The sequence below is a fragment of the Coenobita brevimanus genome, chromosome 63, assembly GCF_032717465.1.
Source record: "Coenobita brevimanus isolate Jiangsu-jjx chromosome 63, ASM3271746v2, whole genome shotgun sequence".
Classification (NCBI taxonomy): domain Eukaryota; kingdom Metazoa; phylum Arthropoda; class Malacostraca; order Decapoda; family Coenobitidae; genus Coenobita; species Coenobita brevimanus.
The window spans coordinates 36,532,241-36,555,429 of NC_137016.1; the positions used below are offsets into that span (position 1 = coordinate 36,532,241).

General features: G+C 43.1%; 1 protein-coding gene across 1 annotated transcript in view; it reads right to left on the reverse strand.

Moving 5' to 3' along the window:
- The window catches only part of C3G (C3G guanyl-nucleotide exchange factor), a 195,864-nt gene that overhangs the window by 100,885 nt on the left and 71,790 nt on the right, over window positions 1–23,189 (reverse strand). Inside the window, exons 9-10 of the mRNA XM_080275935.1 lie at window positions 10,642–10,836; window positions 9,595–9,877 (exon numbers count right to left, since the gene is read on the reverse strand). Coding sequence (XP_080132061.1) covers window positions 9,595–9,877; window positions 10,642–10,836 — 478 coding nt within the window. The remainder of the gene's footprint in view (window positions 1–9,594; window positions 9,878–10,641; window positions 10,837–23,189) is intronic.

Here is a 23,189-nt window from a genome sequence, read left to right on the forward strand (position 1 = left end):
GTTCGTGAGTGGTTGGACGACGACGAGGGCGATCCTGGGTATCAGACGTTGTCTGATATCGAGATCGCGTCTTCGGTTGCTGGTGTCAGTCCCGAACTTGAAGATTCCGACGACGAAGGCGATGATGATGCAGACTCCGCCCAGCAGGACACTACTCCAGCCATCCCCAAGCTGAGCGCACTCCGGGAACATCTAGAGTTCGTCCTAGACTACCTGGAACACCCGGACTGCGACAGGGAGATGGGGCCCTTGGGACTCGTGGAGGAAGTGCGTGCTTTCCGGCAGCGCATCATCAATCGCCAGAATCGTCGGTCCTTGCGTCAGTCAACGATTGACAGTTTTTTCAGGCCCGTGACCCCCGCTGTGCCAAGCCCTGGTTCCACTCCGTTGCCTCCCCAAGACAGGCCCTCATGCTCCGCGCCACAGCCCAGCACATCAGCTACAGTGGAGTCACCGCTCGACGTGAGTTTGCGGCTGTCTTCAGAGTCTTCTGTAGTCGGTACGCCATCACCACTACCCACCGATGCACCCCTTGGACGCCTGCCAGTGATACTCTCGGGCTCTGACAGTGAATAAACAGCAAGAACTTCTCCACTAGACCACACGGGAATTTTGAGTGTTGTGCAGTGAAAAAAACGGTGTGTTGTGTTAAGGTTTTCAAGTTGGGAGAAAAAACTAAGTAGAAAAGAAATTTAACGTAACTAACCTTCTTTGTTTTGGCTTTGGAAACTTAAAAAAACTTGGGAAAAGTTAATGTGCAACACTTAAATTTAATGGAACATTATTTGGACTAAAGTGAACACTGTGAAAAGAACGGACTTCTGTGTGTTAGTGACTAAGTTCAGTGCAAGACTTCAGGAAGAGTGTAGTGCAAGTGCTTCAGGAAATCGTTCTTACTGTCAGAGTCCGAGAGGAGGCGGTTATTCATCGAGGTGGCCAGGGACTTGCTGTAAGTAGCCAAAATGTTTCATGTTGTACTATTTTCCATACTATATTTACCAGAATGTTTCATATTGTATTTTTTCCCATACTATACTTACCAGAAAGTGTCATACTGTACTTCTTTCCATACTAAACTTACCTCATGCATGTGCAGTAGGGATGTGTTTTTCAGAGTTCGGTTAGGTTCGGTTAGGTTAGGTTCGGTTAGAGTCCATAAGTACCAGAATGTTTATTAATGTATGAACATACTTCTAAACCCACATTTTATGTGTCTATTGCATTTATTTCAGTCATTTATGTGCCTTATTGGTGTGATTTGGGTGTTAAATAGGTGCTATGCATGTCCGGAGGGAGTTGTATAGGTGTTTCTCTGTGTTAGGGTCCGTAAGTACAAGTCCATAAGCTGGGGCCCAATATCCGGACAAAACCAATATCCGAACCTACCGATGGCTCTATTGATCCGGATATTGGAGTGATTACTGTATATAAATACATCTCATCTCATCAGCCGTTTGAGTGTCCACTGCAGGGCCGGCCTATCCCGACTGATGTGGGGACGATACAGCCAATGTATCTCTACCAAGTGGCTTAGGCTATCTGGTAGAGACTGTATGTGGGGTGAGAAGTGTTTGTAAGTGTAATTGTTGTGTTGGAGTGGCTTTGGATGTGTGTGTAGTCTGTGAACCAAGTGTAATCGGCCCATGCAAGCCAACTGGGTGCAAACATACTTTACAGTATGCGACACTGGTTCAACCACAGCACCCCTTGTGTCCGCCAATGCAGTACGTGGCATGAAGAACGCTCCCAAAGTTTATTACCCTGGCGGGGCGCGAACCCTCGTTCTTCAGTGTATGACAATGCACATTTTAATACTGTCTCACAGAGGCTCATATATATATATATATATATATATATATATATATACAGGTTATCTCTTAATTCACGCGAACTTTTTTCACGCGATTTCGGTTATCCACGAATTTTTCGTACAATAATTAAAACAAAATTCAAATAAGTAATTTCAATATACAAGAGAAATAAATAAAATATAAAAAATGCCTACCTGCTGCCCATGTGCAAACATATATGTATGTGTGTGTGTGTATGTGTGTGTGGGAGCCTGGGAGGTCGGTCAACCACGCACCACACAGTCAGTTTGAATCCGACGGTCGAATCATGCGTGACTCGAGATCGAGAATGAGAAACGTTATTTGTGGCTTATTTTCTGCCTTCCAGTGATTGCTTGCCTTGTCTGCCAACATGGGGCCTAAGCGTAGTGCTAGTGATGCATGTGATAACACACCAAAGCGGGCTGGTAAAGTGGTGTCATTGACAAAGTTAAAGTGTTGGACAAACTTCAGGGTGGAATGTCGGCGACAATTCTCTGTCAGGACGATTCTCCGTCATTTATTTAAATACCAGTTTATTTAGCAAGTACAGTACACTAGTTTTTTACTTATATGAGTTATAAAATCCCCCTGAAAATTAGTTATTAAAGTATTAATTAATCAATAATAAGTATATTAATAGAATGACGGGGAATTGTCCATGTTTTGACGGTGAATTGACTTGATGGTGAATTGTCTCAGAACCGTATGTTTGGGGTGAGTCAACCGTTCATACAATAAAGAAGGAGAACGTAGCATACGGGAGACAGTGAGGGCTAGTGCACCAGACTGTGCTAAAGTGTCTCCACCTACGCCTGTGAATTGTCTTGGAACCGCATGTTTGGGGTGAATGAGTCAACTGTTCATACAATAAAGAAGGCAGAATGTAGCATATGGGAGGCAGTGAGGGCTAGTGCACCAGACTGCTGAAGTGTCTCCACCTACGCCTGTGCTTGCCAGGTTTCAGTTTTAAATTTCTTACATTTTTGTTGTTTTTCATACTTTATGCTGTTTATAAAGTGTATGTAGTGCATAAACAGTATTATTCAGATGTAATATACGTATAGACATGCGTAATTATGTGCACACAAGGGCAGAACATATACGCGAATTTACCACGTACGTGAATGGTCTGGGAACCTAACTCTCGCGTGAATTAAGGGCTTACCTGTGTATATATATATATATATATATATTCATATACAGTGCTCGTCAGAAGTATCGAGCACCCTGCGTCCCTCCTAAGAAACAAACCTTTCAACATTGAAAAAACATATAAATAATGCATTTTATTTACCTTTAGTGCCTCGTAGGGTAGCCTTTACGTTTCTTCACGGACCTGAGACATCTTGGAAGTGAAAGGGTGAGGCTCCTGAGGTGCTGGAGGGGTATTTTCTCCCAGGAGTCACGAAAGGCGGCTTCCAGCTTAGGCAGAGAGGTCACGTCCTTCCCTTGGAGACTCTTCTTTACGAGGTACCGGAGGTTTTCAATCAGGTTGAGGTCCGGGCTATTTCCTGGCCAGTCTTTCATGAGTGATACCTCGCAGTCACGAAGCCAATTGGTGACCGATTTGGCCTTGTGAGCAGGTGCACCATCCTGCTGAAACACTCATGCACCTGTTAGCTCGAATGAGTCTGGTAAATGATCACACAGAAGCTCCAGGTAAACATCCTGATTCACTCTAACATTCTTGGGAAGCACAACAAGCTTCCCCAAACCTTGACCAGAGAAACAAGCCCATACCATGAGTGAATCAGGATGTTTAACTGTGCTTTCTACGTACCGTGGGTCAAGTGGGTCACTACCTTTGCGTCGATACACACGTGCTCCTCTGTTACAGGTAACACTAAACGTTGCCTCATCAGACCACGACACTGACAACCATTGCTCCTCACCCTAGTTTAGATATTTATTAGCAAAGGCAAGCCTATGAATTCTCTGGCTCTTGGTGAGAAGAGGCTTTCTCACAGGCTTGTGACTTGTGTAACCAAGTTCATGGACCCTACGAGACACTGTTCTCACAGACACCTCACCAAACACTTCCGGGTTGCTCTCCTTTATTTTCCTTGCACTCACACGAGGATTAAACTCCACTGCACGTTTTAAAACATTAACAGACCTTGGGGAAGTTTTCCTAGGCCTACCAGACCGCAGTTTCTTTGTGGGAACTTCACCACTGTTTTCCAACCGAAACCGCGCACACCAACGACGCACTGTCGATCATGCCACACCAACCAATTCACTAATTTCCTTTGTCTGGTGGCCTGCCTCCTTTAGAGCAATGATCTGGGATATGATTTCTCTCGATAGTTCACAGGTAGGCGCCATAACAAAGTGGTGAAGGCCAAAACACTGCGGGACACTCGGTAAAAAATGGCGCAATTTGAGAGAGAGATGCGGCGGAGTTCCTCTCTCTCAGGCAGCCTGTGGGCGACTGAGGCGGGAACCAACCAGCGTGTCGGAAGGCCTCAGGGTACCGTGACGTCATGCTAGCGCTGCAAACTTGTGGCTTAATTTTTACCCCCTGAAAAGGTTGATTCTTTTTTGGCCATAAGTATTGCGCGCCCAGCAGCAGGTGCTCAATAATTTTGACGAGTACTGTATATATATATATATATATATATATATATATATATATATATATATATACAGTACTGTATATAGATATATATATATATATTTTTTTTCCCTCCTTCCTCCAAGGTTCCCCCAACACATGAAAATATCTCTCGATGAGCACTCACAACACATATCACAAACATTTTATTATAAATCATAAATAATCAACAATTTTCTTAGCAAGGTACAGTACCTGTCCACTGATGTCCGTCGTTGCCCGGCATCCTTACATCACCTGCACACCTGCCGCTAAGGTATCACTGACATACGTTATGCACCCACATCCCACAACGAACACTCGTGACACATATCACAAACATTTTATATACATCATAAATAATCAACAAATGTCTTAGCACGTTACAGTACCTGTCCACTGACATCCGTCGTTGCCCAGCGTCCATACATCACCTGCACACCTGCCACTAAGATATCGCTAACCTACACCAAGCACCCACAATATCCAACACGAACACTCGCTGCACAGTTCACATTCACTGTACATAAAGTATAACCTCGCTAAATGTCTTAGCAAGTTACAGTACCTATTCAATGACACATGTGGTTGCCCGGCGTCCTGACATCCCCGCACACCTGTCACTATGGTATCGCTAACCTACATTATGCACCCACAGAATTCCTTCACAGACACTCACTGCACATTTCACATTTATTGTACATAAAGTATAACTTCTCATTAAGTGTCTTAGCAAGTTACAGTACCTGTTCAATGATGTCCATCATTGCCAGGGGTCCTTACATCACCTGCACACCTGCAGCTAAGGTATTGCTGACCTATGCTACGCACCCTAAAATTATTCCTTCACGAACACTCGCAGCTCAATTCATGTACACTTTACACTAAATCATAAGCAAATACATGACTACCACAATTATTCCACCCCTACCTCTGCAATAATTTACGTTCCTTACTACGGTACAATGTGACCGTGACGCAGCACTTTCACCTCGAGATTTACGACGCACCGCTATGTTGGCACACACCACACTCCTTCACGAACACTCGCAGCACGTTGGCCTTATATTTCACACAAATTCATATGCATATGCAGTATGACAATCAAAATAGCCATCCCTAAACACCTCTAATAATCCCTTCCTGACTACGTCGTACAGGTGACGCCTTCCCCATTCCACACTCTGGCTATGGTGTACGTAATGCATGCTAGTTCCAATATATCACAAAGCATGCCACTATAGCTTTCACACACTATACAGTTTAGGCACTGGCTTTTCTATATATGTATGTGTAGTCACAACATAGGACCCAGGGGACGCGGAGTGGTGAAACCCTGCTACAGTGAACACATGTATTGCCCCTAGGCCTAACGACTGATAACGGGCACCATTTCTTCTCAAGATATATATTTATCTTCCATCGACAAAATCACTTCAAATTATGCTCAGAAATAATATATTATCACACTCAGTCCATTGGGGCTTCGACTCGGGCAGAAGGGAGAGAGCTAGGAAGTTTTAAAGGAACAGCACACATGACGCAGCCTCACAGCCTGGTTCCTTGTGATCGAATGAGGTTTCTCGCTACGGGCAGCCTCCTTGGAGGCTCTACGGTGTTGCCAAGTCTTTTCCTCGGAAGAGGAACGCGCTCGTTAGAACACGTCTAAATTTGACGCAAATCGGCCGAAAACTTTTCTTTTGACGGCGTTTTTTCCACTTTTTCACACGATTCACACCAACGTGCATTTATGTGCCAAACCACAAAGAACGCATTTTGCGTCAATGTCCCTGGGAGGGTTAAACAGGTGCTGTTCATGTCCAGTGCGGAGTTATTAAGGTGGTTTTCAGAGTTAGGTTGGGTTAGGGTCCATAGGTACCTGTCCAGGAGGCATTTTCCCAAGTCCCGGACAAACCCAAGTTCCGGAAATGCCTTTGGCTCTATTACATCGGGTCTTGGAGGGATTACTGTATATACATATATATATATATACACCACCAGTATATCTATATCTATCTATATACAGTCAGCGCTCGCATAATGCATGATCCTACGGCGCGAAACTCATATAATATGGGAGGCACCATTTTGTGTCCAATAAATGTCACAACATGGATGAAACAGATATAATGTGGTTGAAGGAAGCTGCTCATTTTTTATATGACCTGACTATGAGGTGATGATGGACATAACACGACGGAAGGCCCCAGTTTGTTTCAAAGTCATATTACACAGCCAATGATAGACAGAACGCGGTGCAAGGCATAAAATTACAGTTGGAAATCACGCAATGCAACAGCTGATAGACAGAGCGTGGATTGCATCAGCTAAAAAAGTAGACAAAACATCACACGCAGTAAGATGCGGCGGTGGAAGGTGTGGGTTAGGGCAACTGACAGCACGCAGGCAGTGGGGTAAGCAGGGGACGGGGGTGGGCGGGGTGACGGAGAGAGCCATGCAGGGGTTGGGAAGGGTGAGGGAAAGAGGGGAAGAGGTGGTGTGTACAAGGTAGAGCAGTCACTATGGCAACAACCATGAGGCAGGGAGTGCAGTCACTATGGCAATGACCTTGAGGCAAGGAGTGCAGTCACTATGGCAATGACCTTGAGGCAGGCTGGCTAACGTCTCACTGGACACAGGAAAAATTTATTGCGTAAGTCTATCCATGACGGAGGTAAGCAGGTAACTGTAGCATGACTGGGATGCGTACAAGAGAGTTGACAACGTTTGCCTGTGCTGGTAATTACCTGCGAAATATTCAAACAACGTTGCAAAACACTAGAGCGTATATACAGTACATGCTACACAGACGTCTCCAGGTGGTCATCTACACATGACACCTGGATGCCATGGGTTAATTTATAAGTACTACTGCATCAGAATAATCAGCTTCTATAATTAACAAGTTTATATGGCATTTAAGTACCATTAGGAATCATTCTCTTTCATCATATTTTTCACTTTTTCAGAATAATTTGGTTTTAAAGTGTTTGGTGGCTGTATAAGTTAGGTTAAAGTAAAAGAAAGTCTTATACACAACTTGGTGCTGGACAAGGATGCCTTCATGTGGTGGCACTGATAACACTGAGCTGCTCCCCTGCTCAATTATACAGGCAACCTTTATCTCCACAACATATCCTGGGGGAATGGGGGGATATACTGTATCCCCCCATCCCCAACAAGGGTCAGGGGGATGTCCTTTGTAATCTTTCCCCCTAGAATTCAGGAAATCAAGAAGAAATGCAAAGTTAAACCTTCAGTAACCTTAAAAAAAAAAAACACTGAATATGCAGGTATTAAAAAAACAGGAAAGCCGAAACTGCACAAAATATAGTCAGAAAATGTATCTTGGGCCCTTATAAAAGGCCTCGCTTTTAAAATAAATGTCAGTATCGTGATGCAGTGATGCCATGTGTGGCTACAAGTGAACTGCACGACTATTCACATCCTTGTTACCAAATTTGACTTTTGCCTACCTTAAACTTTAAAAGTAGCTGTATTGGCTCAGTTCCCTTGGCAGTGGCTCCCTTTCTTTCTAAAGCTAATTACTTTTTTAATCTCAATAGTAGTCCCCAGGAATCAGGATAAATCTATGCCAATGCTTTTATGCCTCCCTATCCACCTAAAAGATAGCAGACTGCAGGAGGAAGACATCTCTAGCCTGCCATCCACTGAGTTCATGTTCAGTTAAGCCTGAGGTTGCAACTACTACTTGTTGTTGTTCCTCAACCCTGGTCTGTCCGACTGAGCAGACCCACTGACTGCAAGGAAGCAACTGACCTGGTGGGGTTGTTCCAATGGTTCCTTTGACTGCAGATGCACAACTTGACAAGCTTAACCCGCCCCGTCCCGACCACTTTTTGACCACTGGTACCCCCCAATCCCGACCATTTTTCGGCCCTTTTTTTTTTTGCTAAAACTTTCGCTTTTGGTGAGAAACATTGAAAATTCATAGAGAAATCGCTCACCTGAGGTTTAAAATACTCATTACAGGTAGGAGAGCCTCCTTACCTTACTGGGTTTTCTATCAGGCTGGCACCAAAGAAAACGAGTTCTATGGGAGAATAACTATTTCACACCACTCATAAACGGTATTTATTTATTTACTGTTACGAATTTATATGTAGTACAACAGTATATTGGTTTTCAAGCAGTAATATAGGCATTATAAGCATTGTTTCACTCACTAATACCTGACCTTTTTTTGCCACATTACCTGATCATCATTTCTAACTGTTTCTTCCTCTAATGCTATGTAAAGTTTGTCCTCCACATTGTCATTGATTGGGGAATCACTCTGGCCCTGAATTTCGTACCGTGGCATGACATGGCTGTACTGGCCAGGTCACTTATAACAGGTGAATTGCTGAGAAAAGGGCATGCAGGGGGGGGGCGAGGAGGTCATGCTGGATAAGGCATTGTCTCTGCCTGGCATCTTGTTGAGGAAGGTGTCCCGTGTATACGTACCAAAAATGACTCGCGAAAATTGAAAATTGTGGAAATTATGAACCTTGCAATTGCAGGACGTTGAAGTACGTCCTCGGGATTAGCTGTGACAAAACGTGAGGACGTGGAAGTACGTCCTCGGGACGGCGCGGGTTAAGCTGAAGAGTTTACAAATACATTGTAGTAATAAACAGGTCACCCCTGCTACAATGATGAGATGCATTTGAGAAAACTCAATGTTGAGCTGGGGTATTGCTGAACAGGGACATTATAACATACCCGGTAGAAAGTATAGGGGTTCATTTGGGATCCTTGGGATTCCACCCCCCCAACCAAGTACAAAACCCACCCAAATGAGTCCAAAAAAAGTTTCTAACTCAGCCAAACCCCTAAATAGCTTTAAAACAAGCTAAACTAAGTCAAAGCAGTTTATAACTCACCTAAACCCAAAAATAAAATCTGAAAATCATCAAAAATAGTCTGGAAAAAATAAACTTAGTAACCTGTACCCAAAAACGAGTGTTCACCCAACCTATGACTAAAACAAATTAATTTAAGTCTAAAAACAGTTTATAAATCAACGAAAACACAAAATTTAAAAAAAAAAAAAAAAAAAAATGGATAACCGGGGATTGGCCACTGTTAGGCAGAGAAGGGTGTTAACTTTTTTTACATTCCTAAGGTGGGGTATCACATAGAGGGGGATCATATAACAGGGTATACCTGTTCCTGATCCGACGAGCTCTCTCTTGCACTATGACTGTGTGTGGAGCTGTGACTAAGAGGAGAGCTGTGGTTGTGTGGCAAGCTGTGGCTGAGGGGTGTGCTGTGGATGTGTGGGGAGTTTTGGACCACTGTGCTGTAGTTATATGCGGAGCTGTGGTTGTGTGGCGAGCTGTAGCTGAGAGAAGAGCTGAGGTAGGCAGGACTACTGATGATGTTCCCTGCTGAGTTCACACTGAGGTTCTTCATCTTTGGTGGTAGTGGCGGTGCCCCATCAGTCCTCCTGCACAGAAAACAATACACTTTTATGAAACAAGTTGCAATATTTTGACAGACTTCCCTGACATGTTATGAAGACTTCTATCATCTGCCTATAACCAGATGCCATTATCCTGGAAGGAGTGGCCACATATGAATTGCCTCTATTCACACTGTCCTTTGCTATCAGGTTGCCCCCTCTCTTATATACCTTGCCACTTATGGCACGTCTGTTTTCATGCATTCAACTTGACAAAGGTCTATAAATCCTTTAAGCTTGGTTGGTGGTCACGTGTAGTTAGACTGGTGAGTCATTTTAACCACACAGACTTATTTTTAACTCATAACTAAAACTCATAAAATTTCATACAACTGTGATTTCATATTGAAGTTGTGGCATTGGCCCAATTCCATCAGGTGGAAATACGCCAACTATCGTTTCATAACTGAGACTATTCATATAAGATGCTTACCCACTCTTCCTACTTTGTAACTAAACCTCATAAAATTTCATGCAAAACAACAACTTCATATTCAAGTTGTTGCACTGGCCCAGTTCAGTTAGGTGAAAACAAACCTAATATAACATGATAACCAAAACTAGTCATATGAGAAGCTTACTCATGAGGTAAGGGATGTTTGGAGGATGATGTTTCAAGGCTAGGCCTGGTGAGTATTGTTTGAGGACATGGGATTATTTTTTATGTTAAGCAGTAAATCTAAACCTTCCTTTGGATGTACACCAACATAGGTCACATATAACTAAGGCTATCTGTATAAGAAGCTTACCCATGAGGCAGGGGAGGCTTGGGGGGTGGTGTTTCAAGGTCAGGTCCAGTGAGTATAGAGTCAGAGGACACCGAATGACTCAGCTTTACGCCATCTGTGACACTCAACAAGTTCCTGCTGCCTCTATCTGTCGGTGAGTCAGCTTTGATTTCTGGTAATGAGTTGCGGTGACTGGATACATCAGAGTGTCGCTTGCTGTGGAGTAATAACAACAACAATAATAATAATAATAATAATAATAATAATAATAATCTATCTATCTATCTATAGCCCGACATCCTAATCCCGCAAAGGGTGGCCGCAGACAAAACGCCTCTAAGTCGCTCTGTCACCCACCAATTGACTACCCTCCCCCCAACTCATCCCCCCCCTCCCTCATATACCTCTCAACTCCATCCCTCCACCTCATCCTCGGTCTAACCCTCCCTCTCCCTCCCTCCACTTCACCTACATACACCCTCTTAGTCAGTATTTTCATTCTCCATTCTCTCCACATGTCTAAACCACCTCAGTGTATTTCTCCTAATCTTCACAACCACATCCACATCCACCCCACAACGTTCCTTCACTTCTTCATTTGTCAACCTGTCCCTCCATGTCACTCCACATGCTCCTCTCAAGTAACTCATTTCCACTGCTCTCACTCTTGACTTGTTCTCCTCTTGCATGGTCCAAGCCTCGCTTCCATACGTCAGGGTAGGGATCACAACACTATCATGCAGTGACTTCTTAAACAATTATAAAAATAATAATCCATCTATCTATTGCCAGATGCCTCAATCCCATTCGGGGTGGCCACAAACATATCGCCTCCAAGTCACTCTGTCCCCCGCCATTTCACTGCCCCGCTCCCAACTCACACCCCCCTCTCTCATATACCTCTTCATCCCATCCCTTCATCTCGTCCTCGGCCTCACCCTCCCTCTTCCCCCCTCCACCTCACTCACATATACTCTTGTCGTCAGTCTTTCACACTCCATCCTCTCCGCATGGCCAAACCACCTCAGTGTATTCCTCCTAACGCTTCCTATCACATCCACATCCACACCACAACGCTCCTTTATATTCTCATTTGTCAGCCTGTCTCTCCATGTGACTCCACAGGCTCCTCTTAAATAACTCATTTCCACTGCTCTCACTCTTGACTTGTGTCCTTCCGGCAACATCCAAGCTTCACTTCCATACATTAGAGTTGGTATCACAATACTGTCATGTAGTAACTTTTTCACTTCCATGCTCACTTCCCTGCTTCTTATCACTGCTTTCAAGGAACCAGAAACCTTTCTTCCCTGCTGTACCCTTTCAAGGACTTCACCCTCCAAACCTCCATTCTTACTCATCACACTACCCAAGTACTTAATTGTACTTACATTTTCCAATTCCTCACCATCCAACCTCGCTGTACAGTGAGTGCCAATAGTCATGTCGTGAAATTTGATGAAAACATAAGCTGACGGACTAAACATCTGGTGCATTCCGTCGTCTGTCATACGGAAGGTGCATAATGTTTCACGAGTTACATTTAATCTTCGGACAAAACTGCGACACGACTATTGTTGCTCATTGTACATTCACTGACTTCACCTCTCTCAAAGACCATCACTTTACTCTTCCCTACATTCACCTTTAGATTCCGTTTCTTACACACTCTCCCAAACTCATCCACCAAGCCCTCCAGCTCTCCTTCGTCTTCACTCACAAACACAGTATCATCTGCAAACAACAGTACAGGGAATTTCCAAACACTATCCTCTCTCACCAGGGCCACTCCAACATTCACTACCCTACCTTGTACCTCTTTTATTACCCCATCCATGTACAGATTGAACAACCATGGAGACATGACACATCCCTGTTTCAACCCAACCTTCAAAGAGAAAAATTCACTCAGTTCACCATCCCCACGCACTGCAGCCTTAGCACCTAGCACCATCATACATACTCTTCACAGCATTCAACAACTTTCCATCTACTCCATATATTCTTAATACTTTCCACAATCCTTGTCTATCCACCCTGTCATATGCTTTCTCCAAATCCATGAGGGCTGCATACAACTTCTTTCCCTTCTCTAGAAACTTTTCCACTAATGATCTAAGAATGAATATCTTATCTACACAACCTCTTCCCTTCCTAAAGCCTCCCTGTTCTTCTCCAACTAATTCCACTGTTCTTTCTCTAACTCTGTCAATAAGAATCCTACCATACACTTTTTCTATTATACTAAGTAGACAGGTGCCCCTATGACCACCACACACTTCTTTTTCCCCCTTTTCCTTTGTACAAGGGAATAATTATTACTGACTTCCAATCCTCCGGGATTCTACCTTCCTCCCAGGCCAATCTGCACATTTTCCACATCCATTCTACTACTATCTCTCCCCCATACTTCAGAATTCACCACACACTCCATCAATTCCTGGGGTTTTCCCCAATTTTACTTTCTTCATTGCTTCCACAACTTCTATCCTACTGATTTCTTCCTGTCTTCTCACCTCCCTCCTCCTCCCAGCCATTCCCCAGCCACTTATACTCGCATTACTTCCATCCTCTCTGTTAAACAATTCCTTAAAGTGTTCTCTCCATCTGCTCACTTTCTCTCCCTTCTCCACTAATAATCTACCATTTTTATCTTTCACTCCCCTGCTAACTTCACTTCCACCCTGTCTTACTCTTTTCATCTCTTTCCAGAACATTTTCTTACAGTCCCTCCACTTTACACTCAAGTTCCTTCCAAATTCCTCATCCGCTCTCTGCTTACTCTCTCTTACTAATCTTTTCACCTCTCTCTTTCTTTCTACACATAACTCTCTCTTTCGCCTCTCAACTTCTTCCACGCCCCTATTTCTCCTCCATTCATTGTATGCTTTCTTCTTTTGTGCCACAGCCTGTCTTACTTCTTCATTCCACCATGCTGTTCCTTGCACACCTCTCCGTCTTCTCTTCATCCCACACACCACATCACATGCTGCACACATTTCTTCTGTAAATATCCTGCACACACCTTCCACGTCCCCCATCCGCTCCAATTCATATTTGCCCAATTGTTCCTCCACTTCTCTCTTATACTCTGCCTTTTTCTCATCCTCTTTTAACCTTTCCACTCTCCTTACAAATACTCCTTCTTCCTGTCCCTCCCTTCTTCTACTTCTCCATCCTAATTGGACCTTGATTCTGGCCACCACCAAGTAGTGGTCAGAAAGTTCACTCCCCCAACCTCTATAAGCTCTTGCATCCATTACACATTTTCACATCCTTTCATCTACACACATATAATCAATCATTGCCTTCCTTTCATTCAGTTCACCACCCACCCTTATCATCACTCGCCATGTATACCTGTGGATCATCTTGTGCCTGAAGAGGGTATTGGCTATCACCAACCCCCTCCCTGCACAAATGTCCACTAACGCACTGACATTCTCATCTATCTCAGCAGGCACACCCCATTCACCAACTATTCCATCCACTTCACATTCCCTACTTTACCATTCATATCACCGATCAAAAACACTCTCTCATTCCCTCCAAACTTTTCCATGCACACTTCCACATTCGTCCAGAATTCTTCTCTCACTCTGCTTGCACGATCTTGCGTTGGCGCATACACACACACACAATCGCCCACATTTGTATTCCAACTTTCAATCTTACCCACACAATCCTTGACCCAACTGATCCATACTCTCTTATGCTCTTCTTCCATATTTTACTCACAACTATACATACTCCTTCTTTTGCCCTCTCAATCTCACCTACTCCTGCACATATACCCCATCCATACTCCCATTCTCTCACACTCTCACCTCTCCATTTCGTTTCAGTTATTCCGCATATATCAACTTTCGCACCCTCAAGAACCTGGACAATCTCTCTCTCTTTCACCTCATCATTCGCTCCCCTTACATTCCAAGTTCCGATAACCATGTCCTTTGTCCGGTCCTTGGTCGTCATCTTTTCGTCAGTCCTTGTCTGAGGCTTATTGTTTGTCTTTTTAGTTAGCTGTTTTCCGGGGAGGGGCACTAACCCTTTGCCAACCCTTTTAGTCGCCTTTTACGACAAGCAGGGATACTGGGGGAGTATTCTTGAAAAAAAAAACTACCCCCAGGGGGTGTAATAATAACAGCAACCTAACAATAACATGCTTGTGTGTGTCAGCCATGGTCATCTAATGGCTGCTTTCCACATTGCTCGATCACTGGGAGCCTCCTTATTCAGACCCTTATCCCTGAGGTCACAGCCTATGACCCCGCCCCAGGTCTTTTTTGGTCTGCCACTCACAACCATACCCCTGAAGTTCACACCTCTCATCTTCTGCATCTAACTGTCATCCTCCACCCTCTCAACGTGTCAAAGTCACTCCAATGCATCCCTCCTCATCACAGCACCAACACAATACAGTCAAGTTCTATCCGTCCTCTCAATTCTTCAATCACAATCCCAGCTCCCCCAGGCCCCACATTCAAGATGCACTACACGATCACCTAATCATTGTCATTTCTGTATGTTTGAGGCTAGGAATATATTCTCTTTTTTTCCTACCCAGGTACCACTACCATACAGCATCACGTTCTTAGCACACGCCACATACATAGATTCCTTGGCATGAAGGGATGTTAAGATAGGCAACAGCTTCCTCAACTTCCTCCAACCACTCCTTACCTTAGCCACAAAAGTATCTCCAGTCCCACCTGCAGCAAATAATATGTCCCCCAAAGAGCAAACGTCCTCCACACACTCAAATGACTCTGCAGCAAGATCATTCCTTTCACACCTGTTAATCTCTGTATGATCTAAACAGACTGCACACATGACACCAGCATTATTTCACATCCTACCTCTAATACCACTACATATCTTATGCACCCACATATCATAAACACTGCACAAGATGGAGTTACTTCCTACACCCTTATGGCAAACTGCACATGGCCACACTCCCTTTGCTTTGACAGTACTGCCACCAGCCCTAGCTATCATCACTTTTGTTTTACAACACTAATACCAATACTACAACTAATAATATTAATAATAATAACAAAGTCATAATGAAGCATGAGGAGTGGCATACCTTAAATCTGATGCATAATTACCGGTATAATAATGGCTGACCTTTTGTTTCTCAAAAGGAACAGTCTTCTACAGCATCCACTAACACTCAAGACAATTTTGAGCCATTATCAGAGGAATTAATAAAAAATAATCATCCTTGTAACCTGCTGCTAGCTTACAAGTCCTCTCTGTTCACTGTCAACACACAAAATTACTATACTACCTTAATGTCTATCTGTACTGTACTGTATAACGTAATTAGGATTTGTCAATGGACAATTTTTTTCTATGAAAAGGACGAGTAGTAAAGCACTATACTGTATACTACTACTGTACTATGTAAACTGAATACAGTTGGGCCGCTATGCAAAGAACTGCCGGAAAGACATATAAGAAGTTCTACCTGCCCTCAGTAAGCAACTGCAAGAACTGCTACAGAGTAGTACTTGCCTGGGCGACTGAAGTCATTCCCAGGTTCTCAGGCCCCATGAGGGACCCCACACCACCCTACCACACTCCTCTGCACCCCCTCCAAAATCACTGAATGACTGGTATAATAATTAGTTACACCTCACATCCCCCTAGCCCCATCACACTATAGTTTTAGGCTGATACACTCCACAAGCATACTTCTTACAGACCTTACACAGAGTTTTTGATGGCATCAATTCAGCTATGCTACCACACACAATACTCCTACCCACACTAAACATTAGCAAAGCTTTTGATGCCATCCCCCACCACAACCTCATAAACAAAATATTCAACACAAACATGCACAATAACACAAAAAGATGGCCGGCAAAATAATTAGGAGGCAGATGTGCACATGTAACATTTGCCGGGCAGTCACTGAACATCAGAAACTTCACAAACGACGTCCCCCAAGGATGTTTTGTCCCCAACTCTCTTTAACCTATATATGCCCAACATACCCACACCTCACACATCACAAATACACATAGCTTCCTATGTGGACAACACAACTCTTACATGTACTGTACACACCAAAATGCAAACACAGGCACACACATCCTACAACATTACCTCAACGCATTACACGAATGGTTCACCACAAACAGACTCAAAATAGCACCAGCCAAACCTACAGTGACCCTTCTCACAAACTGGACAGCAGAACATAGTCACATTCCACACCTTACCATAAACAACACTCCCTACCACACACACACACACACACACACACACACACAATCCCTGGTGTAAGATAAATCGATGTCATTTAAACAACACATTAAAAATAAATTAACACCAAGACTCAACGCCTTAAGGTCACCTGCCCATACAACATTTGGACACAACAAAGAAACCACCACCACAGTATGCGAACAATACTTATGTTCAATGATGAATTATCCAAGCCCTGCTTGGGCTTCTAACCTCACTAAAACACACTACAACATTCTACAGACCATACAGAACAAGACCCTAAAAATAATCACAGGCTGCACAGCTACAAGACCCACAGACCACCTACACCAAGAAACCAATGTCCTCAAAGTCTTGGATCATCTAGACATGAGAGGCACACAAATTCTTGCTGCAGCCTCACTAACTCACACCATCCACTACACTACATGACAGTACATCCACACACACCAAGGAACATCAAAACAACACCCAGCACACGACATCATACACAAATATTGGCATCTCTTCCCCCTTTGCCCATCTTAAACCTGCTTCTAGAAGCATATCCATGCTCAAATCACTCGCCGCTCCAATTGGTCATTTCAAGACAACACAGAGCTGCATGCACAGCCTCCTGATATCCACCCTTCTGAATCCTACCTCCCTCGTTGAGGACAGGGTCCACCTGGCCAGGCTGAGATGTGGGCATCATCCAGCCTTCTTGAGTTTTCATAAGAGGCCGGATGACTCTGTCGCTGATGCCTGTCCAAGATGCAATGCAGCATCCCGTACTATTAAGCACATTATGGAAGACTGCTTTGTACACAATTGCCTGTGCCAACAACACAACATACACTCCTAGAGAGCTCTGTGGGAAAGCCTGGTCTTGGCTGTGGCCTTCCTTAGGGACTTGGGGCTGTTCAGCCAGACTGCCTAGGGAACAACTATTACTACTGCTACAGAGTTATACTCGATTTTTTTCTAGGTGATGATCCACTTTCTTGAATGTGGCACCTGCGCACTCCTGCCGTGTGATTGGTTGGTTTCAATTTCATATCTGAAGTAGAATTTGTACAAAAAACACTTGTACCTTATATTCCAATTCTCATAAATGCTGTTTTGCATTGTCACTGTATTATACACTCAACCCCCTTCTATCGCGTGTTCAGCTACCACGTTTATCTGCTATCACGCACACATCAAATGCACAATCATACATGCTATCACGCACCCCAAGACTGCTATCACGCGTCAAGTTTGAAGACAGGCTAAGCGAAACTTATTCACAAGGCACTTCATACGAGGTTTGCAGAGGATACGATGGTTAATCGGAACGGTAACGTGGTAAAATTCACGATTATAGCATGGGCATTTGGAATGCATCTGAACGGATTCCTGCCGAGGACACGACAGGCAAAACAGTGACCAAAACTCATTCGGCTCGAAAGAATATATCGTACTGCAGCATTGAAATTTAGCCTAACACTGAATACTTGTTAATATTGTATTTTAGAATAAATATTAATCGTTTTGAAACCCTTATAAAGAGTTAATATTTCTTATGCCGAAAAAATTGTGATGTCGATAAAGTAATCACATGTTTACAACTGAGACGGGGCTCTGACGACAGTGTGAGGAACGTGTAAGATAGAATCCAAGTTTTGTTCCACTTAAATGTTCCTCAGCCATTCCTGATATAAGGTACCATGTGATACCCCCTTTAGTTGTGGACACCAAAGAAAGGGAGACAGCCAAAGAGATCTGGCGGCAACTAAGCCACTCCCAAGCCTCGGAACCCATTAAACCACCCAAGCCGTAATCCTTATAAAAGTTTGATGGCCTTTTATGTTGTTTATTTATTCATTATACTGTTATTATTAATATAATAATGCTTTATTTCATGTTAGTGGAGAGACTGGCAGGAAATCGTAGGAATAAAGTGGTTAAAAGTTAGAATAATGGGCCACCGAAAAACCAATTAGAAATTTTCCCATTGATTGTTCAGTTCAGCTATCGCGTATTCAGCTATCACACGCGTTTCCTGTTACCAATTAGGCGCGATAGCAGGGGGTTGAGTGTACAAACAGACATGAAACGAGTACTTATCTGTGCTTCACCCAAAAGGAAAATGAATTTGAGGAAGTTGAATTTAAACTGAAATATTTATTGTTGTAAAAGGTACAGAGTTGTTGCATCTTACTATATTAAAAAAAAAATAAAAAATAAAAGCATTTGGTTGGGTAAGTGCAAAATAAAAGGTATCTTAATACTTATACACTTGTTACATTATACACTAGTACCATTCTAAGTAAATTAGCAGTTTTGTCAGTGGTAAAGTGGTGGAAGTGGGAAGGCGAATAGAACAGTCGCTACAGAGGAAGAGGGGACATGAGAGACATCCAGGCAGGAAAAACAAGTTGTCTTGTATCGCAAGATGTCAGACTTTATTATGGATCACACCTACTCCATTGCTTCGATACCTTCGCCCACATTATCCGTAAGTGTATATATTTATTTATTTATTTATTAGAGATGCAACAAGCCCTGTACCTTTCACAACAATAAACATTTGAATTCAAATTCAACTTCCCCCAAATTCACTGTCCATCTCAGTGAACCACAGATACATAGTCGTTTCATGTCTGTCTGTATAATACAATGACAATGCAAAACAGCATTTATGAGAATTGGAATATAAGGTACAATTGTTTTTTGTAAATATGATACTTCAGGTATGAAATTGAAACCAACCAATCATGCGGCAGGAGTGCACAGGTGCCACATTCACAAAAGTGGATCAACAGTTGGAAAAAAATCGAGTATAGTTGGACTTTTTTTTTTTTTTTTTTTTTTTAACCCGTGTGTGCTTATTTTTTTAATTTTATTTCCTTGTGAATGTTAGTTCTTCTTTTATACTTCCTTCCTTCACACTTTCATCTACTTATTTTTTACCAATAGTTCTTATGCAGAATACTGGTGTACTGTATTGTCAAGGAAAGGGTAGGGTAAAGCACTGTAGGTGTTTTAAGGGTAGGCAATATCTCTATTTTTAAAAGTACTGTCCACATAATTTACAATGACTAATACCCATTATAAATGACTGCCAACATAACTAATGAAATGAAGGATGGTCTGTATACAGCTATAGTACAGTCACGCATACTAATTTCTGCTCAGGGGTTACCCCTTCCTTCCCCCCTCTACCCTGGACAGAGGGAAGGGGGGAATCGCGAACAAGTCTACCCCGCCTTCTGCCCCCAACTCCCCCACCCTCCACCTCCAGCTGCCAGTTACTGATTAGACGCAAATTTTCTCATGTCCTGTAAACATGACTAAACTGTCGTCGCACACGCTTTCAACGGCCAAGATTTGGACTATATTTTTAGAATAAATTATCACCGTATTGAACTGCATTCTCAAACTGAAAATATTCACCATCATTGTAATCCAGTGTCATCTGCTGCACAATTCTGGGTTCCAGTGCTTACCTTTTCACTTCCCCCAGCTGTCTCTTTCTCTCTCTCTCTCTCTGAATTTACTTTTCCCACTCACTCTTGCTTTTTAAATTTATATAACTTTCTCTTTGCTTCTCTCCCCCTCTGCCCCTTCTCTCTCGTTCTTTGTCTTAAGTCTTCCCCGCCTCTCACCTCCCCCTACCTTAGGCCTGATCAGCAGTCAGTTATACCGTCACCGCTCCTTCGTATATCGTGTGCAGGCAACATTTATCACACACACTTAGGTCAGATGTATGGAAAGCTAATTTTTTTTTATATATATAATTGTATTTCTCATTATTTGCCAAGTTCAAATAGAGAACACCAGACCAATATTGGTAATTTTTATTAGAGTGACCGTTCCACTTCACATAGCTGGGTAGCTGGGCTTATAAACTGCACACACACACACACACACACACACACACACACACACAAAACTTAAATTTTGCACTGACAGCATGGCGACTACAAATATAGTCATTCTAACAACTGGATCTGCTGGCTCCAAACCTTCCCTGTCCCAGTCAAACTCCTCATTCAATAACTGTTACTGAATGAGGAGTTTGACTGGGACAGGGAAGGTTTGGAGCCAGCAGATCCAGTTGTTAGAATGACTATATTTGTAGTCGCCACGCTGTCAGTGCAAAATTTATGTCGTGTGTGTGTGTGTGTGTGTGTGTGTGTGTGTGTGTGTGTGTGTGTGTGTGTGTGTGTGTGTGTGTGTGTGTGTGTGTGTGTGTGTGTGTGTGTGTGTGTGTGTGTGTGTGTGCATGCAGTTTATAAGCCCAGCTACCCAGCTATGTGAAGTGGAACGGTCACTCTAATAAAAATTACGAATACTGGTCTGGTGTTCTCTATTTGAAGTTGGCACATAATGAGAAATACAAGTACTGTATATAAAAAAAAAAAAAAAATAGCTTTCCATACATCTGACCTAAGTGTGTGTGATAAATGTTGCCTGCACACGATATACGAAGGAGTGGTGACGGTATAACTGACTGCTGATCAGGCCTAAGGTGGGGGGAGGGGAGGGGTGAGAGGCGGGGAAGACTTAAGACAAAGAACGAGAGAGAAGGGGGAGAGGGGGAGAGAAGCAAAGAGAAAGTTATATAAATTTAAAAAGCAAGAGTGAGAGGGAAAAGTAAATTGAGAGAGAGAGAGAGAGAGAGAAAGCTGGGGGAAGTGAAAAGGTAAGCACTGGAACCCAGAATTGTGCAGCGGACGACACTGGATTACAATGATGGTGAATATTTTCAGTTTGAGAATGCAGTTCAATACGGTAATAATTTATTCTAAAAATATAGTCCAAATCTTCCATTGAAAGCGTGTGCGATGACAGTTTAGTCATGTTTAGAGGACATGAGAAAATTTGCGTCTAATCAGTAACTGGCAGCTGGAGGTGGAGGGTGGGGGAGTTGGGGGCAGAAGGCGGGGTAGACTTGATCGCGATTCCCCCCTTCCCTCTGTCCAGGGTAGAGGGGGGAAGGAAGGAGTAACCCCTGAGCAGAAATTAGTACGCGTGACTGTACATCGACATATTTCTATGCAAATCCCCATGATGATTTATGAACATACAAGAACACAGCATCTCCTTCAAATCCTCATTGGCTGATCACTGCTCTCCTGGTTGTTCTCCCTCACATGTCCTGTACTGCAGATTGGTTATTTTCTACTTCAGAGCTACCACCTAGCATACAGTTTTTAGACATTTTGCTGTGAGTGGCACTTGACCAAAAACATATCCCCTTTGAACCCACATTACAGTTGCCTGCAATAAAATAAACTGCTATATGATGGGTTGTCAGCTAATGTGACCCCATGGTATAGTGAGGCCCGACTGTTTTATAAATTACGATACACAGTATTTTCGTTAGTTATACAAAGTATATCTCTTCATTCTAAGGAATAACATAGATATAATTCTTTTACCTTAACTTGGACCAAGTTTTCATCCTTTTGCAGCTTGTTGCATGTAGCTCAGTGGCAGAAACAGACAATACTAAGGATCTAAATCTTTTCCTTAGTACCATAGGGGTATTTGCCTACTTAGTGTGACTGGTAAAATATATGGTAGAATACTCATTGATAGGGTTAGGCATATGACAGAGGAGCTAGTTGGAGAAGAACAAGGGGGATTTAGGAAGGGAAAAGGGTGTGTAGATCAGATATTTGTTCTAAGATGTTTAGTGGAGAAGTATCTAGAGAAGGGAAGGAAAGTGTATGCTGCCTTCATGGACTTGGAGAAAGTTTATGACAGAATAGATAGGCAAGGTATGTGGAAGGTATTAAGAATATATGGAGTGGAGGGGAAATTGTTGAGTGCTGTGAAGAGTGTGTACGAGGGAGCTAGGGTTACGGTGCGAGTGGATGGTGAGCTGAGTGAGTTCTTTGATCTCAATGTAGGACTGAAACAGGGTTGTGTGATGTCTCCATGGCTGTTTAATATATACATGGATGGGGTTGTAAAGGAGGTGCAGGGTAGGACAGTGGATGTGGGGGTGGCTCTAATGAATGAGGGTGAGATTTGGAAGCTTCCGGTGTTGCTGTTTGCTGATGATACAGTACTGTTGAGTGAAGATGAATGGGAGTTGCAAGGTTTGGTGAATGAATTTGGGACAGTGTGTAGGAGGAGGAATCTGAAAGTTAATGTAAACAAAAGTAAAGTTATGGTGTTTGAGAGGAATGAAGTCACAGAGTGTGCAGTGAGGGTGGATGGTGAGGATATGGAGAATGTGAGTGCATTCAAGTACTTGGGTAGTGTGATGAGTAAGGATGGAACTTTGGGGGATGAAGTGCGTGAAAGGGTACAGCAGGGAAGGAAGGTTGTTGGTACACTGAAAGCAGTGA